The 25,683-nt window shown below is 39.1% G+C and overlaps 1 protein-coding gene across 4 annotated transcripts in view; it reads right to left on the bottom strand.

The window, feature by feature from the left end:
- Nucleotides 1-25,683, bottom strand: part of VMP1 (vacuole membrane protein 1) — a 126,499-nt gene that overhangs the window by 98,688 nt on the left and 2,128 nt on the right. For 2 of the 4 annotated variants that reach the window (XM_036268642.1, XM_036268641.1), the window contains exons 2-5: nt 9,467-9,568; nt 7,402-7,537; nt 6,309-6,399; nt 4,711-4,821 (exon numbers count right to left, since the gene is read on the bottom strand). In XM_036268642.1, coding sequence (XP_036124535.1) covers nt 4,711-4,821; nt 6,309-6,399; nt 7,402-7,537; nt 9,467-9,542 — 414 coding nt within the window. In that variant the 5' untranslated portion in view covers nt 9,543-9,568. Of the gene's footprint in view, nt 1-4,710; nt 4,822-6,308; nt 6,400-7,401; nt 7,538-9,466; nt 9,569-22,615; nt 22,670-25,683 lie in introns of those variants that run through there. The other 2 variants (XM_036268638.1, XM_036268639.1) reach the window with 2 other exon arrangements.

Genomic DNA, 25,683 nt, shown 5'->3' with positions numbered 1-25,683 from the left:
TTACCCAAAAAAGCTGAAAACTTATAAACACACAAAAACTTGTACACAAAAGTTTATAGCAGCGTTATTAATAATTTTCATAACCTGGAAACAACAATGATGTCATTCGGTAAGTGAAGGGATAAACAAATTGTGGTGGCACACCCAGGAAATGAAATATTATTCAGCAAAAAAAAAAATCAGGTATCAAGCAATGAAAAGAAATAGAGGAGCTTTAAATGCATATTGTTAAGTGAGGGAAGTCAGGCAGAAAAAAGTACATACCATATAATTCCAGTTATATGACATTCTGGAAAAGCTAAAATGTATCCAGTAAAAGGATCAGTAGTTGCTACATGTTCATGGTGAAGGGGCAAGAATAAGGCAGGAATAAATAAGTGGAGCAAAGGGTATTTTTAGGGCAGTGAAACTATTCTGTATGATATAGTAATGGTGGGTATATAATATTATATATTTGTCAAAACCTGTAGAACTATAGAACACAAAGAGTGAACTCTAACGTAAATAATGAGTTTTAGTTAATAATGTATCAATATTCATTCCTCAACTGTAATAAATGGACTGTACTTAAGCAAGATTGTTCATAATAGGAGAAACTATCATTAGGTTGTGCACCTGAAATTAATACAATGTTATATGTCAAATGTACCACAATAAAAAGAAAGGAAGGAAGGAAGGAAGGGAGGGAGGAAGGGAATGAATGAATTTGAAAAATAGGGGAAACTGTGTACATGTACGTGAGCGTCTGTGTAAAGGTATACAGGAATTCTGTCATTTCTGCTCAATTTTTCTCTAAACCTAAAACTGATCTAAAACAATAAAGCCTAATCGTTTTTTTAAAAGTGTCATTAGTCCTTTATAAATTTTCCTTTTTGTTCTATCCAGCCACTGGCACCAGCAACCCACCTGGATCAGGTGAAGATTTAATCTACCTTGCAATATAATTACAACATCTCTTTAAATTTCACTTTTCAGCCCTGGCCAGTTTGGCTCAGTGGACCGGGGTTTGGTTCCCGCTAAGGGTACGTACCTCGGTTGCAGTTTGTCCCTGGCCCTGGTTGGTCGTGTGGGTGGCAACCACACAATGTGTCCCTTTCACGTCAATGTTTCTCTCTCTCTCTCTCTCTCTCTCTCTCTCTCCCTCCCTCCCTCCCTCCCTCCCTCCCACTCTATTTGAACAAAAAATGGAAAAATGTCCTCAGGTGAGGATAAAAATAAATTTCACTTTTCAGATACTTATATCATGTACTTAGTGAACAACTGAACAGATAATTGTTTCTATTCAATAAAATCAACATCTACTCACTCAAAGTGAAAAACCAAGTTATCTTTGGCTCCTTCTTCCCCCATAATAAACCATGACACCTCTTTGATTGTCTCAATAAAAATTTCTCTAAGATTTTCTTATTCCATTACAATGCCACTGTCACTCCAACTATTCTTTTGAAATAGTAAAGATTTATATCCTCTTTTTTTACCCCATTCTGCTTGACTTCTATATGCAAATTCTTTTTCAGAAATACCCCTTCCTGCCACCTCCACAGAAGCCCATGTCTCTCAGGATTATTGTAACTACCCATCTTCTCTCCTACCTTCAATCTATCTCCCATTCTATAGCCAGAATTAATTATATATTCATAAAATGCAGATCTGGTTATTTCATTTGTATGTAATTTTAGAGCATTTAAAATAATTCTAAATGCTATTTACTCACAAACAAAAATCAAATTTACCTAATGTTGAAAAAAGTGGCACTTGACCCTGAACCCCAGTTCATTATCAGCAGTGATAATGCCATAAAGCTTTTGTATAGCTTTTATGTATAATGCAACACAGTTTCAGATGTTCCTTGATTATATGTTCATACTTGCTGAACAAGGATAATTATATATAGCCTGGCTGGTGTGGTTCAGTGACTGAGCGTTGACCCATGCACCAGGAGGCTGCCAGTTCAATTCCTGGTCAGGGCACATGCCCAGGTTGTGGGCACAATCCCCAGTGGAGAACATGCAGGAGGTGGCCAATCGATGTTCTCACTTATTGATGTTTCTATCTCTCTCCCTCTCCCTTCCTATCTCTAAAATCAATAAAGAAAAAAAATTTTTAAATAATAATTATATATAGTACTGAGAATAATGACCTTCCTTCAAATAGCTCTTGAAGAATTCCTTCTGAACTTGTGAAAAGTTTAATCACATTCCATTAAAAATCCTATACTCTGATCAAGCGTAGTAATAACTACTTAATTTATGGAAGCAAAGACTTGATTTTTTCCCCCACTAAAATGATTTTTGTAACAAATGCTTATTTGTATGTTTCTAAATCCTTTCCTGGATACACGGAGCAATGGAACTAAACCAGTAACATTTTCTTTTTTTTTTTTTAATCCTCACCCGAGGATATTTTTTCCATTTTTTTGTACAGATGGAGTGGGAGGGAGGGAGAGGAAGGGAGAGAGAGAGAGAAACATCGACGTGAAGGGACACATCGAGTGGCTGCCACCCGCACGACCAACCAAGGCCGGGGACAAACTGCAACCAAAGTACGTGCCCTTAGCGGGAACCGAACCTGGGTCTCTCCGGACCGCAGGCTGACGCTCTAACCGCTGAGCCAAACTGGCCAGGGCTAAACCAGTAACATTTTCACATCAAGACATTTTATAAATGTTATAAAGGTTTGTCATGGATATGAAAATGAAATTTCTATGTTTCCAATTTCTTTATTCTAACTTATTGTATAATTTATAAGCTTCACTAGAACCCTTTTTAAGGTACAGCAGAATCTATTATCTGGGTTGCTTTTTAGATACTTTCAAATTAATCCAGTGCTATAAATGAGTTCCTTAATCTGGGTTACCCAAGGAAACTCAGAGGGCAGGTCTAGAAAATAACAGAAAGGTAACCTGTGTCCTATAATTTCTTCCTCTTTTCCTCTGTCTTAATCTCTACTGTAGCATTATACTTCTAAGAATATAATTATCAAAGAAACACTCATATGGGTTACTTCCCTAGGATCTGTATCTCTTTGAGATAAAATCAGCAATCAATCATGAACAGAATTCTAAAATTCAAGGTTTTAAACTCCCATAAAAGTGGAGAAGTTATTTATTATAAATTAATTCTCATATTATTCTTTAGACTTAATTCAACAGCACTCAGAACAATAATTCCTTAACACTTATCATACCTGCCTCAGAAGTGAATTCACAGAAGCACAGAGATTGGAAGAGTTTGCAGAATTAAACATTTTTCAGCAATCAGTACTGCTGTGACAACTTTTCACCTGTTTTTCCCCAATCAAGATCAAGCTGTTTTCAAATGTAGAATTGCTGTCAGTATATCCAAGGACAGAAATAGAATAAAACAACAGAGGCATCTAGGGCACAAAATTTAATGAGGCCCTCACTCATCAATCCCACACTTGGACACGCTGAAAGTGCCTATTTAAATTCTGTGCCCTCGCCCAGCTGGTGTGGCTCAGTGGATTGAGAGTTATCCCATGGACTGGGTCCCGGTTTGATTCCACCAGGGCACATGCCTGGATTGTGGGCTCAATCCCCAGGGTGGGGCAGCCAACTCATGTTTCTCTTTCACATCAAGGTTTCTGTCTCTCTAAAAAATCAATAAAAACATATTTTAAGTCGGTCTGTGGTCCAGAGAGACCCTGGTTCGGTTTCCGCTAAGGGCACGTACCTCGGTTGCAGTTTGTCCCCGGCCCTGGTTGGGTCGTGCAGGAGGCAGCCACTCGATGTGTCCCTTTCACGTCGATGTTTTTCTCTCTCTCTCTCCCTTCCACTCTATCTAAACAAAACATCAAAAAATGTCCTCGGGTGAAGATAAAAAACAAGTGGCTGCCTCCTGCACAACCCAACCAGGGCTGGCGACAAACTGCAACCAAGGTACGTGCCCTTAGCGGGAACCGAACCCGGGTCTCTCTGGACCACAGGCCAACGCTCTAACCGCTGAGCCAAATTGGCCAGGGAAAAACAAAAAACATATTTTTTAAAAAAAATCTTTGCCCTAGATATCTTGCTCATCACTCCCTGGTCTTGGTTCTGCTATTATTCTAGTATATTTGTCAATGTTCAAAGAAAAACTAATTTTTTTATCTGTCTAATTTCAACTAAGCTTAAAAAAAATACATATTTTTAAGGAGGGGTTACATTTTATACTTTGGTTTAAAAGGGTTTAAGAAAGCACTTAGTACTACTTATGTAATACTTCATCAACTACACTCAATAAGAACGCCCAAGTAAATAGTTAGGTGTGTACACAGTGTTTGAGGATGTGAGAGAAAGCACTGTTTCTCATTTGGTGATTAACAGAGAAAGTAAACTGTTCAAATTAATTCTAAGCCTTACATGAAATGTTGTGCTTTTAAATAACTTCAGTTATTAAAACAACAATTGTACAACTAAAAGAACCATTATTCCAAAATCTGGAAAGAAAAAAAAACATTTCCAGGCTAAATTAATTTAAGAAAACAATCTCATTTGCTTAAGGGGTTCCCCCCTTCTCTTTTTAAATCCCCAGCCCAAAAGGAAAAACAAAAGAGAATTCTAAATCAAACTCAAAGCACTGATTTGAGGATTAGAATACTCATAAAACACAAAGGTAATTAAATTAAAATCTTAGAATTGTAACTTCTGAAGTAAAAATACCAATTAAAATATAATCTCTTTTCATCTTGCTTACTAAAAGTTATTCTTACCAGATAAAGCAGAAAGGTGTGCAGCCCTGTTCCAAGCCCAACAGAAGACAAAATTCCTAAGCCTATCCAGTAGGCATACAAAAGAAACTGTTTCTCTATACGTTGCACATACTAAAAAACAAAAAGGATGAGATGAGAAACCAAAATCAGAATTTTTAAACCATAATGTATTTATCAATTACAGTCAAAATAAGATAAACCAACTAAATAAGTTTCCAGTAGAAAGTATTAATATTAAAAACCCTTTGAAGGAGACTAATTCCTTTAATATGCAATAGCAGATATAGCAAAAAATTCATCTAATTGGAATAAAGCTCTTGTTTCTAGACCCTTAAAACTCTACTATCGCAGTGACATTTATAGCAAAAATGCTAGTTACTAGTAAGATAACTATAGGAATACAAATTTTCGCCCTGTAGGTGTAGTTCAGTGGGTTGGGCGATGTCCCATGGACTGAGAGGTCCCAGTTCAGTTCCCAGGCAGGGCACATGTCAGGGTTGGGGGCTCGATCCCCACTAGGGGGCGTGCAGGAGGTAGCCGATCAATGTTTCTCTCTCACATCGCTGTTTTTATCTCTCTCCTTTCTTCTTTTCTCTAAAAAAATCAATAAAAACATATTTAAAAAAAGAATAACAATTTTCAAGATATTTATAAGTTACAAAAACTTAAAGTATGATAATATACTGTGGTAAGAGATGGATATTTATATAGTATTTATGAATAGAATACAGGATTCTTGTTTATTCAAGTAAAAACTTGATAATAAATGATAATAAAATTATTTTATGTATATTTAAGGCCAAGATGCTTTTCAAACAGGAGCAAACTGAAGTCCCCTGGAATATGGACTTACTGGAAGAATAGTAGACTACAGTCTCTCACACTGGCAAGTAAAATTTATCAAGACAGTTCCCTGCAAATTCTTAATAGCACACAGATTTCTACAAAATATTTTTAAAAATATATTTAAAACTATAATAATTGGCCCAGCCGGTGTGGCTCAGTGGTTGAGCATTGACCTATGCACCAAGAAGTTGCCAGTTCGATTCCCGGTCAGGGCACAAGCCCAGGTTGTGGGTCAAACACCCAGTGGGGCATGCAGGAGGAAGCCAATTGATGTTCTCTCTCATCGATGTTTCTCTCTCTCTAAAAGCAAAACAAAACAAAAAAACCATAGGCAAAGGAACTTCCCTTTATATATATATATAAAACCTAACCTTCAATCTAGGATGAGTATATGTGTTTGGATGGATCACAGGAATGTGTTAAAGAAAATATGAAGACTTTGGTAGTGAGGAAAGGATCATGCTGGTTTGACTAAAAACTATCAGGAAAGTTACATTTAAATCCTAAAAGCTCAAAAAGGATGATATATACCAAATATAAATGCTGAGCAGCCATGAACTGCCACAACAGTATTTTAAATATCTGGCCTTAAAAGTACATTATGAAACCAGTTATGAGATCAGTTGAAAAAACAAAACCAAGCCTAAAAATGCTGAGGGTAGAAATTCTATGAAACCCACAGAGTTCCATTTGGAAACTGTCTGGGATTAGGAAAGGTACAAGAACAGCATCAGAGTTACTGCATCTCTTACCTGTTGATGTGCTCCTTCAACATAATACGTAGCTATAAGCACAGCAAGCAGCAGTAAACAAGAGACCACAATGTTCTGACGATGCCATAATCTTAAAAACATATTTAAAAAAATAAATGAAATATCTCAGTTTCATTTTCAGGATTCATCATTTTCAAAACAATGTCTTGCTGAAGCAGTTAGGTTATTTAGTTCAGCTACAGTATCAGTTCTTTCTGGGATGAGCTCTTTTGTCCTTAAACACTATAGTCTCTTGGTGTATAGAAGGGGGTCAAGGGAAGATACATGGGTATAGAACTCAATTTCTTTCCTTTGTCCAGACTGATCTTGTTTACACCAAACTCCTAATTGGGAAAAGCATTATAATATAATGGAAAGAGTATTGGCCTTCAAGTAAGAAGACTTGGGAGTCCTAAGTCTCTTACTGTGCTTTGAGTAAGACACTTAACCCATCTGATTGTTTATTTACCTTCTTGTTCTACCCTCTTTGTGGAGTTGTTTTAAGGATCAAATGAACTAAAAAAAAGCTACAAAATGTTTTATAAACTATAAGTACAACAAAAATGCAGGATAATATCACAGATAATAACTCGGAAAGGCAAACCAAAAAATGATAAGGCATGTAAAAGTTTAACTTGCTCTTTTTGATATCTGAAATAGGGCTTGTAAGCACTAAGTTTAAAGACAGAACACATTTCCTTGACTGAGTCCTTTCTCATTGGCTCAAACTATCCGTAACAGTGCCACATATCCTGAACCTTGTCCTACTAAAGAATCAGTGTATCCAACGTACAGAGGCCTTTCACCTGAAGGTAAAGCCAGAAGGAACAGAAATCTCATTTTCGAGATTCTACTTTGCATAAAAGAGTCAACATGAGACAGTGGTCAACTGTAAATAATCCAGTGAGCAAATAGCAGTATGTTTTCTTAACCTATTTTTCTTCAAACTATAGAAAGAAAAATAAATGTTCCTGTAACATTCTAAATTTAATTAATTCATTTGATAAAGCAGGTGGTAGGAACTAGGAGATTACTGAAGATTTCTAAAATTAGTAAATAAGGTTTATACAAAAGGTAATGGAAGACTCTTTACTTTGAGGTCCATTCCTTCAAGATTTCTAGGGTTTCCAGAGAAAAATACTGCAAGGTAATGAGTGGCTGTCTCCACAGGACAATATTCTGCCTTTCTTCCCGATCCCTCTTCTTCTTTTCATTCATTGAAGAGGGGTCTGAAAAACATTAGTGCAGCAGTTAAAACAAAATGCTAGCTTTTTCATTCACTTTTAAAATCCATCTGTCTTCCCACCCCACATTTGCAGGACTGTGTATAAACCTCAAGGAACAATGTAGTTCACACTGTGACAATGGGCTAGGTGCTTCTGCTCTACTCTTTTTTTATCCTCACCCGAGGACATTTTTCCATTTTTTGTTCAGAAAGAGTGGGAGGGAGGGAGGGAGAAAAGAAGAGAGAGAGAGAAACATCGACGTGAAAGGGACACATCGAGTGGCTGCCACCCACACGACCACCCAGGGCCAGGGACAAACTGCAACCAAGGTATGTGCCCTTAGCGGGCACTGAACCCGGGTCTCTCTGGACCATAGGCCGATGCTTTAACCGCTGAGCCAAACCATCCAGGGCTACTCTTAACGTTATTATGCAATTATTTTATTGTCAGAACACAAGTTTCTCTTTTGTACATTATAAAATACTAAATCATCACACCTCTATAAAGGGCAATTTAGCATCATATCACGGAGTAAAGTGGTTTAGAGCTCAAAACTGAAGGCAAACCACATAGTTCCAAATCTTTGTTTTGCCACTTACTAGTCACTTGACCTTGGGCATGTGGGTTAACTTCTCTATGCTTTGGTTTTCTCTTCTTTGAAATGAAGATTAAAATATTACTTACTTTAGCCCTGCCTTGTGGCTCAGCGGTTAGAGCATCGGCCCATGGACCAAAGGGTCACACGTTCAATTCCAGTCAAGGGCACATACCTGGGTTGCAGGTTTAATCCCAGGATGCCATAGGTGTTGTGCAAGAGGCAACCAATTGATGTGTCTCTCTCACACTGATGTTTCTCTGTCTCGTTCTCCTTCTCTCCCTTCCTTCCACTCTATTTAAAAATCAATGGAAAAATATCCTCCAGTGAGTATTAACAACAACGACAACAAAAAAGTCCTTACTCTGTAGGGTTATTATAAAGATTAAATGAATTAATATATGTAAAGCCCTCAGAAGTTTGACACTTAGTAAGCGCACAATTAAAGTTAGTTATTATTGTTATCATCTTTCAAAATTACAAATGCTTGTAAGTAGTCTAGTCCCTCCCTTATATGTGGTTTCACTTTCTTCACTTTTAGTACCCATGGTCAATCCTGGTCTTTTTCATACAAAAAGATTAACAAATAATAATCTTATGCCTAGAATACTCAATGTGACTGTGGCCAGGCTGCTTCTGCTATCACTGTGAAAAATCACCTTATAGGCTCTGACCCATAATTTAATTAATTAATTAATTTAAAATATTTTACTTTATTAATTTTAGAGAGAGGGGAAAGGAGAAGGAGAGAGATGGAAACACCAATGAGAGAGAACATTGACTGGCTGCCTCCTGCATGCCCCCACTAGGGATTGGGCTGACAACCTGGGCACGTGCCCTGACCAGGAATTGAACTGGCAACATCTTGGTGCATGGGTCAATGCTCAACCAGTGAGTCACACCAGCTGGGCCATAATTTAATTTATTATGAAGAATAAACAAAAGATGCCCAGGCCAGTTTGGTTCAGTGGTTAAGAGTTACAGGTTGGATTCTAGTCAAGGGCTTGTACCTTGGTTGTGAGTTCGATCCTCAGCCCTGGTCAGGGTCCTGCAGAAGACAACCAATTGATGTGCCTCTCTCACATTGATATTTCTTTCTCTCTCTCTCTCTCTCTCTCTCTCTCTCCCCCTCCCTCCCTCCCTCCCTATCTAAAAATCAATGGAAAAATGTTGTTGGGTGAGGATTTAAAAAGAAACTTGTATTATTAAAAAGAGTATTATTCTATTAACAAGATAACAAGTAATAGATATATTACATTTTATTCTGATGAAAAAGATATTATTTAAACACATAGATCCTCTCCCGCCAAACCAGCCTACAAAACACCATACGTTACCTGTGAAGTTTCCATTATATTGTTCCTTGTTCATTGCTACACGTCTCTGGTCACAATTTTTTCCATTCTCTGCCATTTCATAGATCAATAACTCTTGAGGAGCTAATAAAGCAAAATAAAATCCAGTGATACATTACATAATTCTGCTTTGCACCTATAACTAAATAAAACAATACAGAAACAACATGGAGGTAATACCACAAATGCTATTTGAACAATGTGTTTACTGTTTTTATAGTTGGGGTAAAGTTAAAAGAGATCATAAGAACGGGACCCTAATCCAATAGAACTGGTGTCCTTATAAAGGTGAAAAGAGTCTGGCTGGTGTGGCTCAGTGGTTGAACATCGACCCATGCACCAAGAGGTTGCCAGTTTGATTCCCTGTCAGGACACATGCCCAGGTTGTGGGCCAAATCCCCAGTGGGGAGCATGCAGGAGGCAGCCAGTCAATGTTCTCGCTCATCGATGTTTCACTCTCTCTCTAAAATCAATAAAGGAAAAAAAAAAAAAAAGGCACTGGCTAGATAGCTCAGTTGGTTAGAACATCAACCCGATACACCAAAGTTTTGGGTTTGATCCCTGGTCAGGGCACATACAAGAATCAACCAATGAATGCATAAATAAGTGGAACAACAATCAATGTTTCTATCTTTCTCTCTAAAAATTTAAAAAGAGGTGAAAAGAGACACCAGACACCTCTCTCTGTCTCTCAGCATGCACACAAAAAAAAGACCTGCTGGGGACTCAAGAAAGCTGCCGTCTACAAGCCAGAAAGAGAGGACTCATCTGAAACCAACCCTGCCAGCACCTCAATTTTGGACTTTGACTCCAGAACTGCGAGAAAACAAATTTCTGTTGTTTAAGTCAACCAGTCTATAGTATTCTGTTATGGTAGGCCCTAGCAGACTGATACAATGCTGATTAGTATAAACAAGGGAACCACATTACAGGATAGTAGTATTTTCCTTGGTAATATTAATACATTGGTATTCTAGCTTGTGAATTTGACTAGAATAATTCCATCCTCTGCAGTCAATTCAAATATATTTACTACTTCAAATTTATAAACTAAAAAGCTGAGAATCAGACATGGAAATTTATACCAAGATCCAGGTGCCCCAAGTGGACTTAACTGTATAAGCTTGACTCTACCCAGGAAAACACCCTAAGCACTTTATTGCATGTGTCTTCAAACCGCAACAGCGACTACTCAATCTAGTGTTAACATATCCTATTAATCTTACTCATCATCATTTTCCATCATCATAAAAGGAATAATTTTACAGGGAAACACCAAAACGTGGTTCCCCAAAGGTGCCAAAATGTCTGACTGACTTGACACCATATTAGGGCAAGCAGCCTTTGGACTAGGTACTTCACATGTACTCCACACACTGGGGCCTATTCCAATTCTTTTCTCATTCTCAATTGAAAGTAGTTTTATTTCTCAGAGCTTAAAGAATCCTACCAGCATCATGTACTTACTAGCTGCATGACTTGGGTAAATAATTTAAGCCTTTGCATTTGAGTTCATTTGTACACTATCTCCATTTCTATTTTCATGTCTTCCTTAATTAAAGTTTTTTTGTGTTGATTTGGGGGACTCTCAGGAATTTAGTTTCTCTACTTCAAGAAACATTATACTATAATTTTTCTGCAGTGACTGGCACATAGGAGGCATGTAATGTAAGTTTATTCATGTTCTTTTCACGAATGTCACAATTTTCCAAAATAATCATAGTGAATTCTACCCTGAGCATTCACTTACAGACACTTGTTTTCCATATTTCTATACTATACATGAACCTGCATAACTGGTTTCCACAGAAGCATCCACAGAATCAGAAAAACCTTAATTTGTTATGATGGATAACAAAAAATGAATTACTTATCTCATTAATCCAAACATTTTGAAAAGCACTAAAAGGACAATTTGTTAAAATGTATTATGGAATTAAAAAGGCCCTAGCATATCTATGCAGCTAGGGTAAGATGAAGTAATTTTTAAGGAGAGCCACTTTTCACAGTTGAAGGCAGTAGCATTAATTTTGGAAATCTGTGATGAAACAATATCAATCAGACTCGTGTATGTGGGAATAAATCCAAAAAATTCCTAACCTGTTTAAAGGATTGAAATCTTCTCAAATAGGAATCTAGCATATCTTCCTGATATTCAATAGCGCTTACTTTGCAATGAAAGTGTAATATCAATTTTAACAGCATGTATCAAGAATTAAGTTATTGAAATAAAGATTTAAAAAAAGAATCAAGTTATTGAAATAAACTAGAGATTTGTGGATGGAATGAGAAGAAAGAAATAGGAAAGAAGCCTAACTCAAACATTAAATATAATTTTCATTGTGAAGATATATCTAGATGCAAGAAATGCTTAAAAAGTTGTAAAATACAGATTTTAAACACAGCTGAAGCATTCAAAATAAAAGGTTTGTATTAAAATATGTGGGCTTTTTTGTTTGTTTCTGGTAGAAATCCTTAGAAAATAGTGCTGAGTAGGCTATATACCCAGTGCCAAGACTATAATACTTCATTCATTTTAAACATTAGCTACACTTGTAACTAAAACAATGTGAAACTAAATTACTGAGTTCCTCAAAGCAACACAAAACACATTTAAAAATTAAATAAAAAGAGCAACTCCTTGGGTAATATAAGAGTTATTGGAGCCCTCGCTGTTTTGGCTCAGCAGTTAGAGCATTGGCCCATAGACCAAAGGGTTTCAGGTTCAATTCCTGATCAAGAGCACATATCTGGATTGCAGGTTTGATCCCAGGTCCCAGTCGGGGTCATTCTGGAGGCAAGCAGTTGATGTGTCTCTCTCACATAGACGTTTCTTTCTCTCTCTCTCTCTCTCTCTCTGTCTCTCTCATTCTGGAGGCAAGCAGTTGATGTGTCTCTCTCACATAGACGTTTCTTTCTCTCTCTCTCTCTCTCTCTCTCTCTCTCTCTGTCTCTCTCATTCTGGAGGCAAGCAGTTGATGTGTCTCTCTCACATAGACGTTTCTCTCTCTCTCTCTCTCTCTCTTCCCCTCCCTCCATCCACTCTGACTAAAAATCAATGGAAAAATATCCTCAGGTAAGGATAAACAACAAAAAGAGGATTAACAACAAAGAGTTACTGGAGAATTTAACAAGATGAAAAGGACAAGCAAATAAGATCAGTGAAACCATTGATTCTAATTTTCCTGGCCACTGTGTTCCAAATGAAATGAACACACTTCTTACAAAAATAATCTATCCAAATGATTCTACTTTTTCACAAGAATATTAAGTTGGCTTTCTCAATAAAACACATTGCTTTTCATACAAGGCATAAAAGGCAGCCAGCAAACCTGATTATTATATGTTTCTTGCTTTCAGAAGTGCCTTTCCTTATTAACAGGATTATTTGGTATATTTAGTCACAGACTATTCCAAAATAGCTGTAGATTTCTCTAAAACTATTAAGATTAAGAAACTGCAATTTAGCCCTGGCCGGTTTGGGTCAGCAGTTAGAGTGAAGGCCCTCGGACCAAAGAGTGCTGGTTTGATTCTGGTCGAGGGCACATACCCTGGTTGCTGTTCGGTCCCCGGCCATGGTTGGGGTCGTGTGGGAGGCAACCAATCAATGTGTCTCTCTCACACAGATGCTTTTCTTTCTCCCTCCCCATCATACTCTGTCGGAAGATAAATGGAAAAATATCCTCAGGTGAGAATTTTTAAAAAAAAGAAAGAAAAGAAATTGCAATTGATTCTTGGTAACTTAACAAATAATCTAGGTGAAGAGTAATATATCTTGACTAGTGAGGTTTTGATACAGCATTCCACCTATACAAAGCTAAAAAACTAAAGATAATTCAAACACCATGCACAATATCAAAGTAACTATCAGATGATCTGATTCTGAGAGCCAGATTGTATCTAGCACATGGTTGTGATGGTTAAAAAATGTATTCCTGGAAAATTCATTATTTGAATGAGAATATATGAAAAAAGTTCATTAAATCTTTTCTTTCCCAATCTTCACCCGAGAATATTTTTCCATTTATCTTAAAATGGTGGGTGGGGTGGGGGAGAAACATTGATGTGAGAGAGACACATCGACTGCTTGCCTCCTGCATGACCCTGACCAGGGCCAGGGATGAACTGTGACTGAGGTACGTGCCCTTGGCCAAAATCAAACCCTCAACTCTGGTCCACGGGCCAACACTCTAACAGCTGATCCAAACTAGCCAGGGCTCTTTGAATCTTTTTAAACTTTCTAAATGTTGGGGAATTTGACAAATTAAAACTCCAAGGTAGAATATAATTTAAAAGCATTCAAAAATCTCAATAAATCTCCCAATAATGGCTTAGCAGGTTACGAGGGTATAAATTTCTGGTCTAAACTGTTCCTCAACTTAATTTAACGAAGTGTAAAATACATTCAACTTCGCTTGCAGTTTGGCCCCGGCCCTGGTCGGGTCATGCAGGAGGCAACCAGTTGATGTGTCTCTCTCACATCAATGTTTTTCTCTTTCCTTCCCTTTCCCACCCTCCCATTCTATCTGATAATAAAACAGAAAAATATCCTTGAGTGAGGATTTTTTAAAAAGCAAATTTTGAACCATGCAAAAAATTCAATTCCAAAAAGATTAAAGACTTTACAGTCAAAAAGCAAAATTTTTAGAAGAAACCATAAATATATTTCTGCCTTGGGGTAGGAAAAGATTCCTCAAGATATGCAAAAGAGCTATCTATAAAGAAAAAGACTAATAAATGGACAATATTATAAAGAAAACAAATTCACCACGCACTATCTTTTTCAAAAAATTATTTATTTTTAGAGAGGAAGGGAGAAGGAAAGACAGAAAAACATTGATGTGAGAGCAAAACATCGATTAGCTGCCTCTTGCATGTCCCCTAGCAGGGATGGTGCCAACAACTCAGGCATGTTCCCTGACTGGGAATCGAACCAGCAACCTTTTGGTGTATGGGACTAACTGGGCCACACCAGCCAGGGCCATCATAAGCTATCTTAAGTGAAAAGATAAATGACAAAAATACATAATTGAAAAAGACTAATAGGAAGATTATAGTAAAAATTTTAAATATTAAGAAAAAGATAACCCCACAAAGCTAAAATATACAAAGAACATGAAGAGGTATTTCATAGCACAGGAAACATATATGACCAATACTGAAACATCTACTTGACCTCACTGACCATAAAAAACATAAATCATCCTTGGACGGTTTGGCTCAGTGGTTAGAGTGTCAGCCTGTGGATCAACGAGTCGTGGGTTCAATTCCGGTCCAGGGCACGTACCTCAGTTGCGGTTTGTCCCCGGCCCTGGTCAGGGTCGTGTGGGAGGCAACCAGTTCATGTGTCCCTCTCACATTGATGTTTCTCTCTCTCTCTCCCTCTCTCTGAAGATGAATAGAAAAAAAATGTCCTTGGGTGAGGATTGGAGAAAAAATAAATCAGATCACAAGAGATACCATCTTTATCAATTATATTTTGCTGTGTGACAACTTAGCTCCAAAACTTCATAATTTAAAAATCATTTAATACTTCTCATGAGTTTGTGAATTAGGTTGGGCAGTTCTGGTCTGGGCTAGCTTGGCTCTTTAGCTAGGTAGGTCTCAGCTGGGATGCCTTGTCTTTGCTCTGCCTCAGTAGGTTAGCCTGGGCTTTTTTCGCAAGGGCTAAGGGTTCCAAAGAGCGGTAAGAGAAGACTGGTCCCAATGTGCAAATGCTTTTCAAGCCTGTGCTACAGAGCTGACTTCAGCGGAACCTAATCCACCATCTTGATGAGCCCCACTCCTCACATGTTCACAAGAACTCTGGGCTGTGTCTCTGGAACTAGAAGCCCTTGGCTATCTGTCTCTCAACCAGCTCCGGCACCACAGCCTCTCGGCACCTGATGGTTTTCCTTCCCTTAGATTAAACACACATTCCTTTCCCCACAGGCAGACTCACCGCTTTTAGCTATAAAACACAGAGTCTGGGAGATGGAAGGCACAGAGGATATCCATGTCATCTTGCTGCCATTTGCATGTACGTTCCATTAATAAACTCTTAATGTAATGACGGAGTTATCAGCCTCTGTCTCTGGGTTCTCTGGCTGAAAAATCTTACATTGCAAAGCCTCTGTTTGTGTTGCACTTGCTAATGTCCCCTTAGCCAAAGTAAATCACATATCCAAGTACAAAGTCAAGGGGTGAAATAACAGACTCTAGAAATAAAATCATATTGCGAAGAGGTATGCATATAGTGAGAATTTGTGACGATTTCACAATCTAATATTCCATTTTACAATCCATCACAGCATTCTTTTTTTTTATCCTCACCCGAGGACATTTTTCCATTTTTTGTTCAGATAGAGTGGGAGGGAGAGAGAGGAAGAGAGAGAGAGAGAAACATCGACGTGAAAGGGACATATCGAGTGGCTGCCACCCGCACGACCGACCAGGGCCGGGGACAAACTGCAACCGAGGTACATGCCCCTAGCGGGAACCGAACCCGGGTCTCTCTGGACCGCAGGCCAACACTCTAACTGCTGAGCCAAACCGGCCAGGGCCCATTATAGCATTCTTTTTTTTTTAATCCTCACCCAAGGACATTTTTCTATTTTCTGTTCAGGTAGAGTGGGAGGAAGAGAGAGGAACGGAGACAGAGAGAAACATCGATGTGAAAGGAACACATCGAGTGGCTGCCACCCGCACGACCGACCAGGGCCGGGGACAAACTGCAACCGAGGTACATGCCCTTAGCGGGAACCGAACGCGGGTCTCTCTGGACCGCAGGTCGACACTTTAACGGCTGAGCCAAACCGGCCAGGGCCATTATAGCATTCTTTTTTTTTTAATCCTCACCCAAGGACATTTTTCTATTTTCTGTTCAGGTAGAGTGGGAGGAAGAGAGAGGAACGGAGACAGAGAGAAACATCGATGTGAAAGGAACACATCGAGTGGCTGCCACCCGCACGACCGACCAGGGCCGGGGACAAACTGCAACCGAGGTACATGCCCCTAGCGGGAACCGAACCCGGGTCTCTCTGGACCGCAGGCCAACACTCTAACTGCTGAGCCAAACCGGCCAGGGCCCATTATAGCATTCTTTACATGCATTCCTTTGACAAAAATTAGGAAGGATAACAATAGCACTTGTAAAGCTGAATGTTGGCATACTGGGACTCCGGTCAAGACAGCAGCATAGGTAAATAAGGTCCTTGCTTCTTCCCACAACCACATCAAAATTACAACTAAACTGCAGAACAACCACCATTCACAACCATCTGAAATGGAGCTGAATGGAAATTCTACAACTATGAAATTAAAGAAGCCACATCCAGACTGGTAGGAATGGGGGAGGCACCGACAACCTGGTCCCAAACCCCCGTGTGGCGGGGATGGGGGAGAACTGAGCTGTTTGGCCTCCAGACAAGGGCTACAAAAGCGGCTTTCTCTCAGACAGACATGCTGCGGGAGGCTGATGTTCCTTTGGTGAGCCTTTCCCTGGGGCAGCAGACAGCCGCCATATCTGGGACTCCAATAACCGGGCTCACACTGGTAGCCCCGCCCTGGTGATTCCCTGAGGCCCCGACCCACCCAACTTTCAGGCCCACCCAAGCTGCTTCCAATGGCTTTACTATAGGATTGGCCTGTCTTGGATCTTGCTTCAGATTTTCCTAAAATCTCTTAAACAAGCAGCATCTGGTCTCAGCGAGCCCCATACCTTTCATTAAGTGGTCCAGGCCTGGCACTAGAAGCAGCCAGCCTTGGTTCACAACTTGGCTTTTCCTGGGCACCTCCAAGCCCAGCACAAGAAGCAGCCAGTGGCTGACCTTGTCCCAGAGCCAGCACACCCTAGTGGACAGCTTCAGACCACATCGAAGCACCACCACCCAACTACCTCCACAAGTGACACACTCAATGTGTGGACTCAGTGGATACCAGAACCCTGCTAAACTAAGTCTTGCACTGTGTGGTGGGCCCCTACACAGCTGATCCTCCAAGGTAGTCTGAGGTTGGTGGTTAGTGGGCACAGCCAGTCCTTGCAGCTGATCAGTCTGAGTAAATCCCTCCCACTGACGTGCCAACAGAATCAAGACTCAATTACCACAGAAGAGTGTACAGTCCACACTAGGGGTGCCCTTGAGGGCTAAGCTGGGTGATCAGGGAGGCTGTGCCACTGGATCCCACAGAACACCTACAACAACAGGCCACCCTAGGAAGCCTAGGAGACACAGCAAATCTATCTAGTACATAGAAACAAACACAGGGAAGCAGTCAAAATGAGGAGACAAAGAAACATATCCCAAATGAAAGAAAAGAACAAAATACCAGGAAAAGAACTAAACAAAATAAAGATACGCAATCAATCTGATGCAGAGTTCAAAATACTGGTTGATGCCCAAGGAACTTAGTAAGAACTTCAAGGAACTTAAAAAGAACTCCAAGGAACTTAGTAAGAACATTAACAACATGAAAAAGAACCAGTCAGAAATGATGCACTAACTGAAACAAAGAATAATTTAGAGAATCAATAGTAGAGTAGGTAAAGCCAAGAGGCAAATCATCGATTTGGAATATAAGGAAGCAAAAAAACAGCCTATCAGAACAGCAAAAAGAAAAAGAATCCAAAAAATTAGGATAGTGTAAGGAGCCTCTGGGACAACTTCAAGTGTGTCAACATTCGCATCTTGGGGGTGCCAGAAGGAGAAGAGAGAGAGCAAGAAATTGAAAACCTATTTGAAAAAATGACAGAAAACTCCCCTAACTTCGTGACAGAAACAGACACACAAGTCTAGGAAGCACAGAGAGTCCCAAACAAGATGAACCCAATAAGGGCCACACCAAGACACATCATCATCAAAATGCCAAAGGTTAAAGATAGACAGACTCTTAAAAGCAGCAAGAGGAAAGCAGTTTGTTACTTACAAAGGAGCTCCCATAAGACTGTCAGCTCATTTCTAAAAAGAAACTTTGCAGGCCAGAAATGAGTAGCAAGAGATATTCAAGGTGATGAAAAGCAACGACCTATAACCATTATTACTCTATCCTGCAAAGCTATCATTTAGAATTGATGGACATATCAAGAGTTTCCCAGACAAGAAAAAGCTAAAGGAGTTCATCACCACCAAACCAGTATTATATGAAATGTTGCAGGGTCTTCTTGAAGAACAAAAAAAAAAAATGAACAATAAAATGGCAATTAATACATATCTATCTACAACTGAATCTACAAACAACATGAGTAAGCAGAACAGAAACAGATTCATAGATACAGAGAACTTTTTGTTGCTTGCCAGATGGGAGGGGGCAGGGGGAAAGGGTGAAAAAGATGAAGGAATTAAAAAGTATAAATGGGTTGTTTGTTAGACTGATGAACCTCAAATGGAAGTGGGGAAGGAAGGCCAGATGAGATAAACCAAAGAACTTCTATGCATATATGCATAACCAATGGACACAGACAATATTGTGGAGAAGGCAGGAGGGAGGTGGGACTGGGGAGGAGGAGGGTCAATGGGGAAAAAAAGGTGGGACATCTGTAATACATTCAACAATAAAGATACATTAAAAAAATATTGGCATACTCTTGCTAGCTATTCTATACTTAGTCATATAGCCAATAGAATCTCTTGTACATGTGAAATATTGTATGTACAATGATATTTTTAGCAACATTGGTCTTAACAGCAAAAGCTATAAACAATTCAAATGTTCATTGTCATGAGAACAGATCAATAAATTGGGGTAGACTTACATAATAAAATATATTACACAGCAGTGAAAAGGAATTTTCCATTTACTCATTTAACAAATACTTACTTATATACCAGGCTTAGTTTGAGATACTAGAGACAGCAGTGAACAAAAAAAATTCAAACATATATCAGACTGTGGTAAGTGCCACAGTGAAAAATAAAGAAATTGGGTATGTGTGCATATGTATGTGTTTGTGTACAATTTTTAACAAGGTGGATAAAGAAACTTTCACTGAGAATTTGACATCAGACAAGAGCTATAAAAAAAATATGGGAAGAGAACTGTAGGGAAAGAGAAAAATAAGTACAAAGACTTTGAGGTAGGAGTCCACCAGCATATTTTACTTACCAATAGTTATTATGGTTACTGATAAATTCAAATATTTGAATTTCTAAAAATTAGAGTTTTGTAGATACAGAGGTCCTAGTGATATCTATGATTATTTAGTATAAATTAAAGAAAATTCCTCTGCCCATAGTGCAGTGCTAAAATCTCCATAGTTCTTAAAAATGTATAAGGGGTAGGAAAATCTTGCATACACTCTCTTGATTACATGGCTTTTGCAATGTGGAGACCTGAATGTTTCTGGATGGAAACAGACTCGATAATGAGGGAAGAAGTGACTTGATTCTATCTTCTTCTAGACCACAGAGCGACATCTGACAGCCGAACATCTCTTTTCTTTTCTTTCTGAGTTTTTAAAAGAGTTTATCTGAGCCAAACTGACAACAATGTTGGGAAGCAAGATATCATATACTCAAGAGCTGAATATTTCTTAAAAGAATTCTGAATAAGTCACATGCTTTAAAAGATACATGCAAAAAAAAAAAAAAAAAGTGAAAAATTTTGCTTCCCTTTTGTGCCTCATCTGTCTAGTATGCTCCATGCTAGATGTAACCACTTTTTATTAGTGTTATATAGCTGATCATTCTTTCTTCAAACACTCATTAGTCAGTGTCCTTTGCTGGCTCTGTTTTACCTGACCTGGCTCATTGTCCGGTTTCCCCACGTGACTTATCTGGTTCCATAATTTAAAAAACTATACACAAACACACACACACACACACACACACACACACACACGTGCGCACACGCACGGCCTGGCCAGTTTTGCTCAGTGGTTAGAGCGTCGGCCTGAGGACCAGAGAGACCCAGGTTTCATTCCCGCTAAGGGCATGTACTTCGGTTGCAGTTTGTTCCCAGCCTGGTTGGGATCGTGTGGGTAGCAACCATTTGATGTGTCTCTCTCATATCGATGTTTCTCTCTCACTCTCTCTTCCTTCCTCTCCCTCCCGTTCTATCTGTCGATAAATGCAAAAAAAAAAATACACACACACACACACAGTTTTATTGATTTTTTAGAAAGAGAGGGAGGGAGAGGTAGGAACACTAATGAGAAAAAAACATCGATCGGCTGCCCCTGCACACCACCTACTGGGGATTGAGCCTGCAACATGGGCATGTGCACTGACTGGAAATAGAACTGGGAACTCTTGGTCCATGGGACGTCGCTCAATTCACTGAGCCACACCAGCCTGGCTGGTTCCATAGTTTAACATACTAGCCTGAAATTGTATTTCTGGTCCTGACCTCTAGATTTATAGTTCTAGAAGTACCATTTGGATGATTCCTAAGCATCTCAAATTCAACATGTCCTTTTTTACCTCACCTCATCCCTCTTCCTGTAACAACCCTGGTCCTCCCCAAACACTCCCTCTCCCAGTACTTGGCACAACCATCCACCCTGTTACTAAATCCAGAAGTACAGCCATCTTTGACTCTTCTCATTTCCTTGCTCCTCACATATAATCCAAGACCCAGACCTACTCCAAATATATTTAGTATCCACCCACTCACTCTTCTCCACGTTTGCCATCGCTCTGGATCAGGCCATCTTCATCTCTCACTTGGACTACTGCAATGAACTACTAACTTCTCTCTCCATTTCTACTCACACCTCCTTCAAGTCATCCTTCACATGTAAGCAATAGTGAATTTCATATAAATTATATTACTCCCTACTTGAAATTGTAGAATGGCTTCCTACTGCACTCAAATCAAATCCAAACTTATTTCCATGGCCTGCAAAGCTCTGCATAACCTGAACCATGCCTGTTTCCTCCTTCATTTCATATCACTGATTATAGGTGTACTGTGCTGGTCTCAAACAGGCAGAAATCCACCTCAACTCTCGCAGACCCTTTCATGTTTCCTTTATAACATGTATTACACTGTGTAGTCTTTCACTTCTGTATTTTTGTTTTTCTCTATCAAGCTCACTAAAGTGTCTGTTTGTCTTTGTTTCCCACTGTTTCCCCCAAAACCTGGGACCCAAAGTACTTTTTGTTCACTGACTGGATGAATGAACAGTTATGGCAATAGATGTCACTGCAACATGATCTTCCCATGCAAAGAAAGTAAGTGCTGGAAGACATCCCTAAACACCAAATTTCAATTCCCAAATTCCAAGTTAGGGCTTACACAGATAATGTTGTGGGAGGAAAAGAAAAATTCTCCCTTCTCTCCTCTGGTTCTTTTTGGCTGGTTGAATAATCAAATCAGCCCGGCTGGTGTGGTTGAGTGGACTGAGCATCGTCCCATGGACTGAGAGGTCCCGATTCGATTCCCGGTCGGGGCATGTGCCCAGATTGTGGGCTCGATCCCCAGTAGGGGACGTGCTGGAGGCAGCCAGTCAATATTTCTCTCTCACATTGATGTTTCTATCTCTCTCTCTCACTTTCACTCTCTCTCTCTAAAAAAAATCAATTCAAACATATTAAAAAAAACACCACCAAATAATCAAATCAGTATGAGACAGATTGACAAAAGAAAATCAAATTTAATTTCATGCACATGGGAAGCCCATATACAGCAGAGAGTGAGTCCCCACATACATAAGAGGTTCAGAGACAGAAAGGAAAAATGAGGTATATATGACATTCTGGTCTTAGGATGAGGTAAGGTACCTTGGATCTTGAATGTCACTGTAAGGTGGTTACAGCAGATATTCAGTAATTAGTAGTTTGCCCTGCCATATAGATAGGCCAAAAGAGGTTATTTCTGATAATATCCTGTTCAAGCTCAAATTTCAAATTCTTCTAGGTAGTTTAGGGGAACTGGGTGGAAGAAGTTTCGGGGTCCTGCAGGGTCTGTCATCTTTAGCTCAAAACAATCCGCATACCACAGAGGCACACCTTGGGGTGGACTCGTTCTGAATCCCTACAATGTAAACTGTTAACAATAATACAAAAAGGTGAAAGAAAATGACCTACAAGAATGCCTCATTTTGTTAAGAATCCCACATGTTGTAAAATATTCACAAAATGAAATTGTTATTTACTGACACTTCATTAATCATAAGCAAATAATAATCAAGTAAGCAACAACATAAAGACATACCTTCAGAAGAGGATTGGGAAAGAGTTCTTGGCAACTGCTCAGTAGACCACATGATGACGCTACTGATAATAATCACAGTTAACGATATGGCAGGCACTATTCTAAATGCTTTACTTAAATCTATTAATTTAACCCTAACAAGAAAGGCACTGACTACCTTATCAAGGAGGAAATTGAGACAGCAAGAGACTAAGTAGCCCAAGGGTTGCACAGTAGTGGAGCTGGAATTTGAACCAAGGCAATTTAGCTTCATAGCCTTGACTCTTATCACTACCTGCCCAGTCCTTTCAGAAAAATTTATAAAGACCAAGGTTATTGTTATTATTTATGAACCTGAAGAACAAGAGAAAACATCATAAAGAACTACTAAAAAATATGGATTTCTGGAATACTACTGACAAACTCCACAGCAATTATAGTTACACCAGCTAGGATAGGATTACTTGATAGGTTGCTCTTGCTTAATTTAAAAATGCCTTAAGCTTTAAGTATCATCTTTTATCTAACACAGAAAAGTATCACCTGTTCAAATTTCCAAAACTTTCAAAAAGCATATATTTTTAAAAAATCTTCACCCAAGGATATTTTCCCATTTATCTTCAGATAGAGTGGGTGGAATTGGGGGGTGAGGGGGAAGACATCGATCTGAGAGAAACACATCGATTGGTTATCTCCCGCATGACCTGGACCAGAGCCAGGGACCGAACTGAAACCGAGGTACGTGCCCTTGACCAGTCGAACCTATGACTCTTTGGTCCACAGACCTACGTTCTAACCGCTGAGCCAAACCAGCCAGGGCAGGAAGCATATTTTTAAATTAGCTTTAAATAAGGGTTTACATTTCCCAGACAAGAAAAAGTTAAAGGAGTTCATCACTACCAAACCGTTATTATATGAAATGATGAAGGGTCTTTTTAAAGAAAAAGATAAAATGTATGAACAAACAAAATGGCAATGAGTACATATCTATCAACAATGGAATCTACAAACAAAATGAACAGGAAGAACAGGAACATTCTCATAGATACAGAGAACATTTTGTTGGTTGCCAGTTGGGAAAGGGGTTGGGGGAATGGATGAAAAAGGTGAAGGAATTAAGAAGCACAAATTCATTGCTAGACTGACAAACCTCAAAGGGAAAGGGGTTGGGGGGGTGGGAAGAAATAAACCAAAGAACTTATATGCATAACCAATGGACACGGACAATAGTTTGGGAAAAGGTGGGAGGGGGGCGGGAGGGGGGAAGAGGGGGTCAATGGGGGAAAAATGTGGAACATCTGTAATACATTTTACATCCAACAATAAAGATGTGGAAAAAAAAAATAATAAAAAAATAAATAAGGGTTTACATAAGACATAACATCAGTTCAGTACACTCTATACAAAGTTGCTTTCTCAGTCCTGGCCGGTTTGGCTCAGCGGTTGGAGCGTTGGCCTGCGGTCCTGAGAGACCCGGGTTCGGTTCCCGCTAAGGGCGTGTACCTCGGTTGCAGTTTGTCCCTGGCCCTGGTTGGTTGTGCGGGTGGCAGCCACTCGATGTGTTCCTTTCACGTCGATGTTTCTCTCTCTCTCTCTGTTCCTCTCTCTCCCTCCCACTCTACCTGAACAAAAAATGGGAAAGTGTCCTCGGGTGAGGGTTAAAAAAAAAAAAAATCAAAGTTGCTTTCTCAGAAAGATAAGGAGTTTCTTTAAGTAATAAACTCCTTAAAACTTTACCTCCAAAATATTTGTAAGTCTCTGTGAAAGCAGATTATTAACTAATACAACAACAAACAAGTTATCATTTCAATTCATTCAGTTTGTTTCTGAGGTTAGTCAGGAGTCTCTAATCTGGAGTTTATTTCTGTACCAAAGAGAGAGAGAGAGACCAACATAGACTATGTGGGCAAGAAAGCAGTGAAAATTAGTACCTGGCACGACAATCTCCAAGAAAGGGAAGAGACTAAATAGTTGCATGAAAACAATGGAGGCAAAAAGAGTTCCCAACAAGACATAGAATGAACTCTTCTACAGTGGCTATTTACCCAGAATGAAATAATTACAGAAATGATGCCATTGATTAAGAGATAACTAATATAATAGGATGATGAAATTACAAACAGCTGAGAGAAATTCTTTTAGCAGGAGCAAAGTAATTAACACAGCTCCCTCATACTGATTAGCAACAATATTCACTTGGTGAGACATAAGTTACAAAGATCCTGTCTTTTCCACCTGCCAGAAAGAAGACACCTTGATACCTGATAGTAACAAAGCATGAACTCAGAATAACTGTTCTAAAGAATAGAACTAATTTTCTTTCCTTATAACATTTCACTGCAAATCTTGCCAAGCACAGTGCTTTTATTTTCAAAGAATTTACAAGACTCAATCAGCTAAAGAAGGGTGTGTGTGGGGGTGTATACACACATACAGATCTCTTTACTACATAATAGAAATCATTTCCATGCAAACCAGGAAATATTACCAAACCATATAAAGATGCCTGGAGACAACCTGAGCAGAACAGAAAGAACACTTGGGATCTCATTTCCAGTTCAGGTCTGGCACTACCTAAGCCATAGGACCTCAGGCGAGCCAATTACTGATCGTTTCTGGGGCCTCAATTTTCTCCTGTTAAGTGAGAAGAATTTAATCATATGTTCACAGAGGTTGCTTCTACTTCTAAATGCTGTGTTCAGTAGGTATTTAACCATATGTAAGCACCAAAAACCTCAGTTTCCTCTGCACTTGTAAATTCTTAAGTGACAATACATGATGACCAAAATATCAGACTTAGACTCTCAAACACAAAGCTACACTCATTTTCCGGTCACCTACTTACTAATCAAGGTGACTAACTCAATAGATTACAGTATCAAACTACTCCTGGCTAGCTTTTACTATGTTCAAAAGTAGGGCAAAGATCATCTCAGAAAAACATATGATAATATTTTCAGATAAATAGCACACAATATAAAACATCAAATTTTGAAATGATGCAAAGCAACAGTATTCTACACTGATACACATCCAGATTTCAGAGTAAAATGACATCATCATATTTTCATTTATATAGTTATTTCACA

This window comes from Molossus molossus, unplaced genomic scaffold (genome assembly GCF_014108415.1).
Source record: "Molossus molossus isolate mMolMol1 unplaced genomic scaffold, mMolMol1.p scaffold_m16_p_19, whole genome shotgun sequence".
Classification (NCBI taxonomy): Eukaryota; Metazoa; Chordata; class Mammalia; order Chiroptera; family Molossidae; genus Molossus; species Molossus molossus.
Note: the sequence above shows the minus strand (reverse complement) of the source record. Positions and strands in the feature narration are given on the sequence as shown.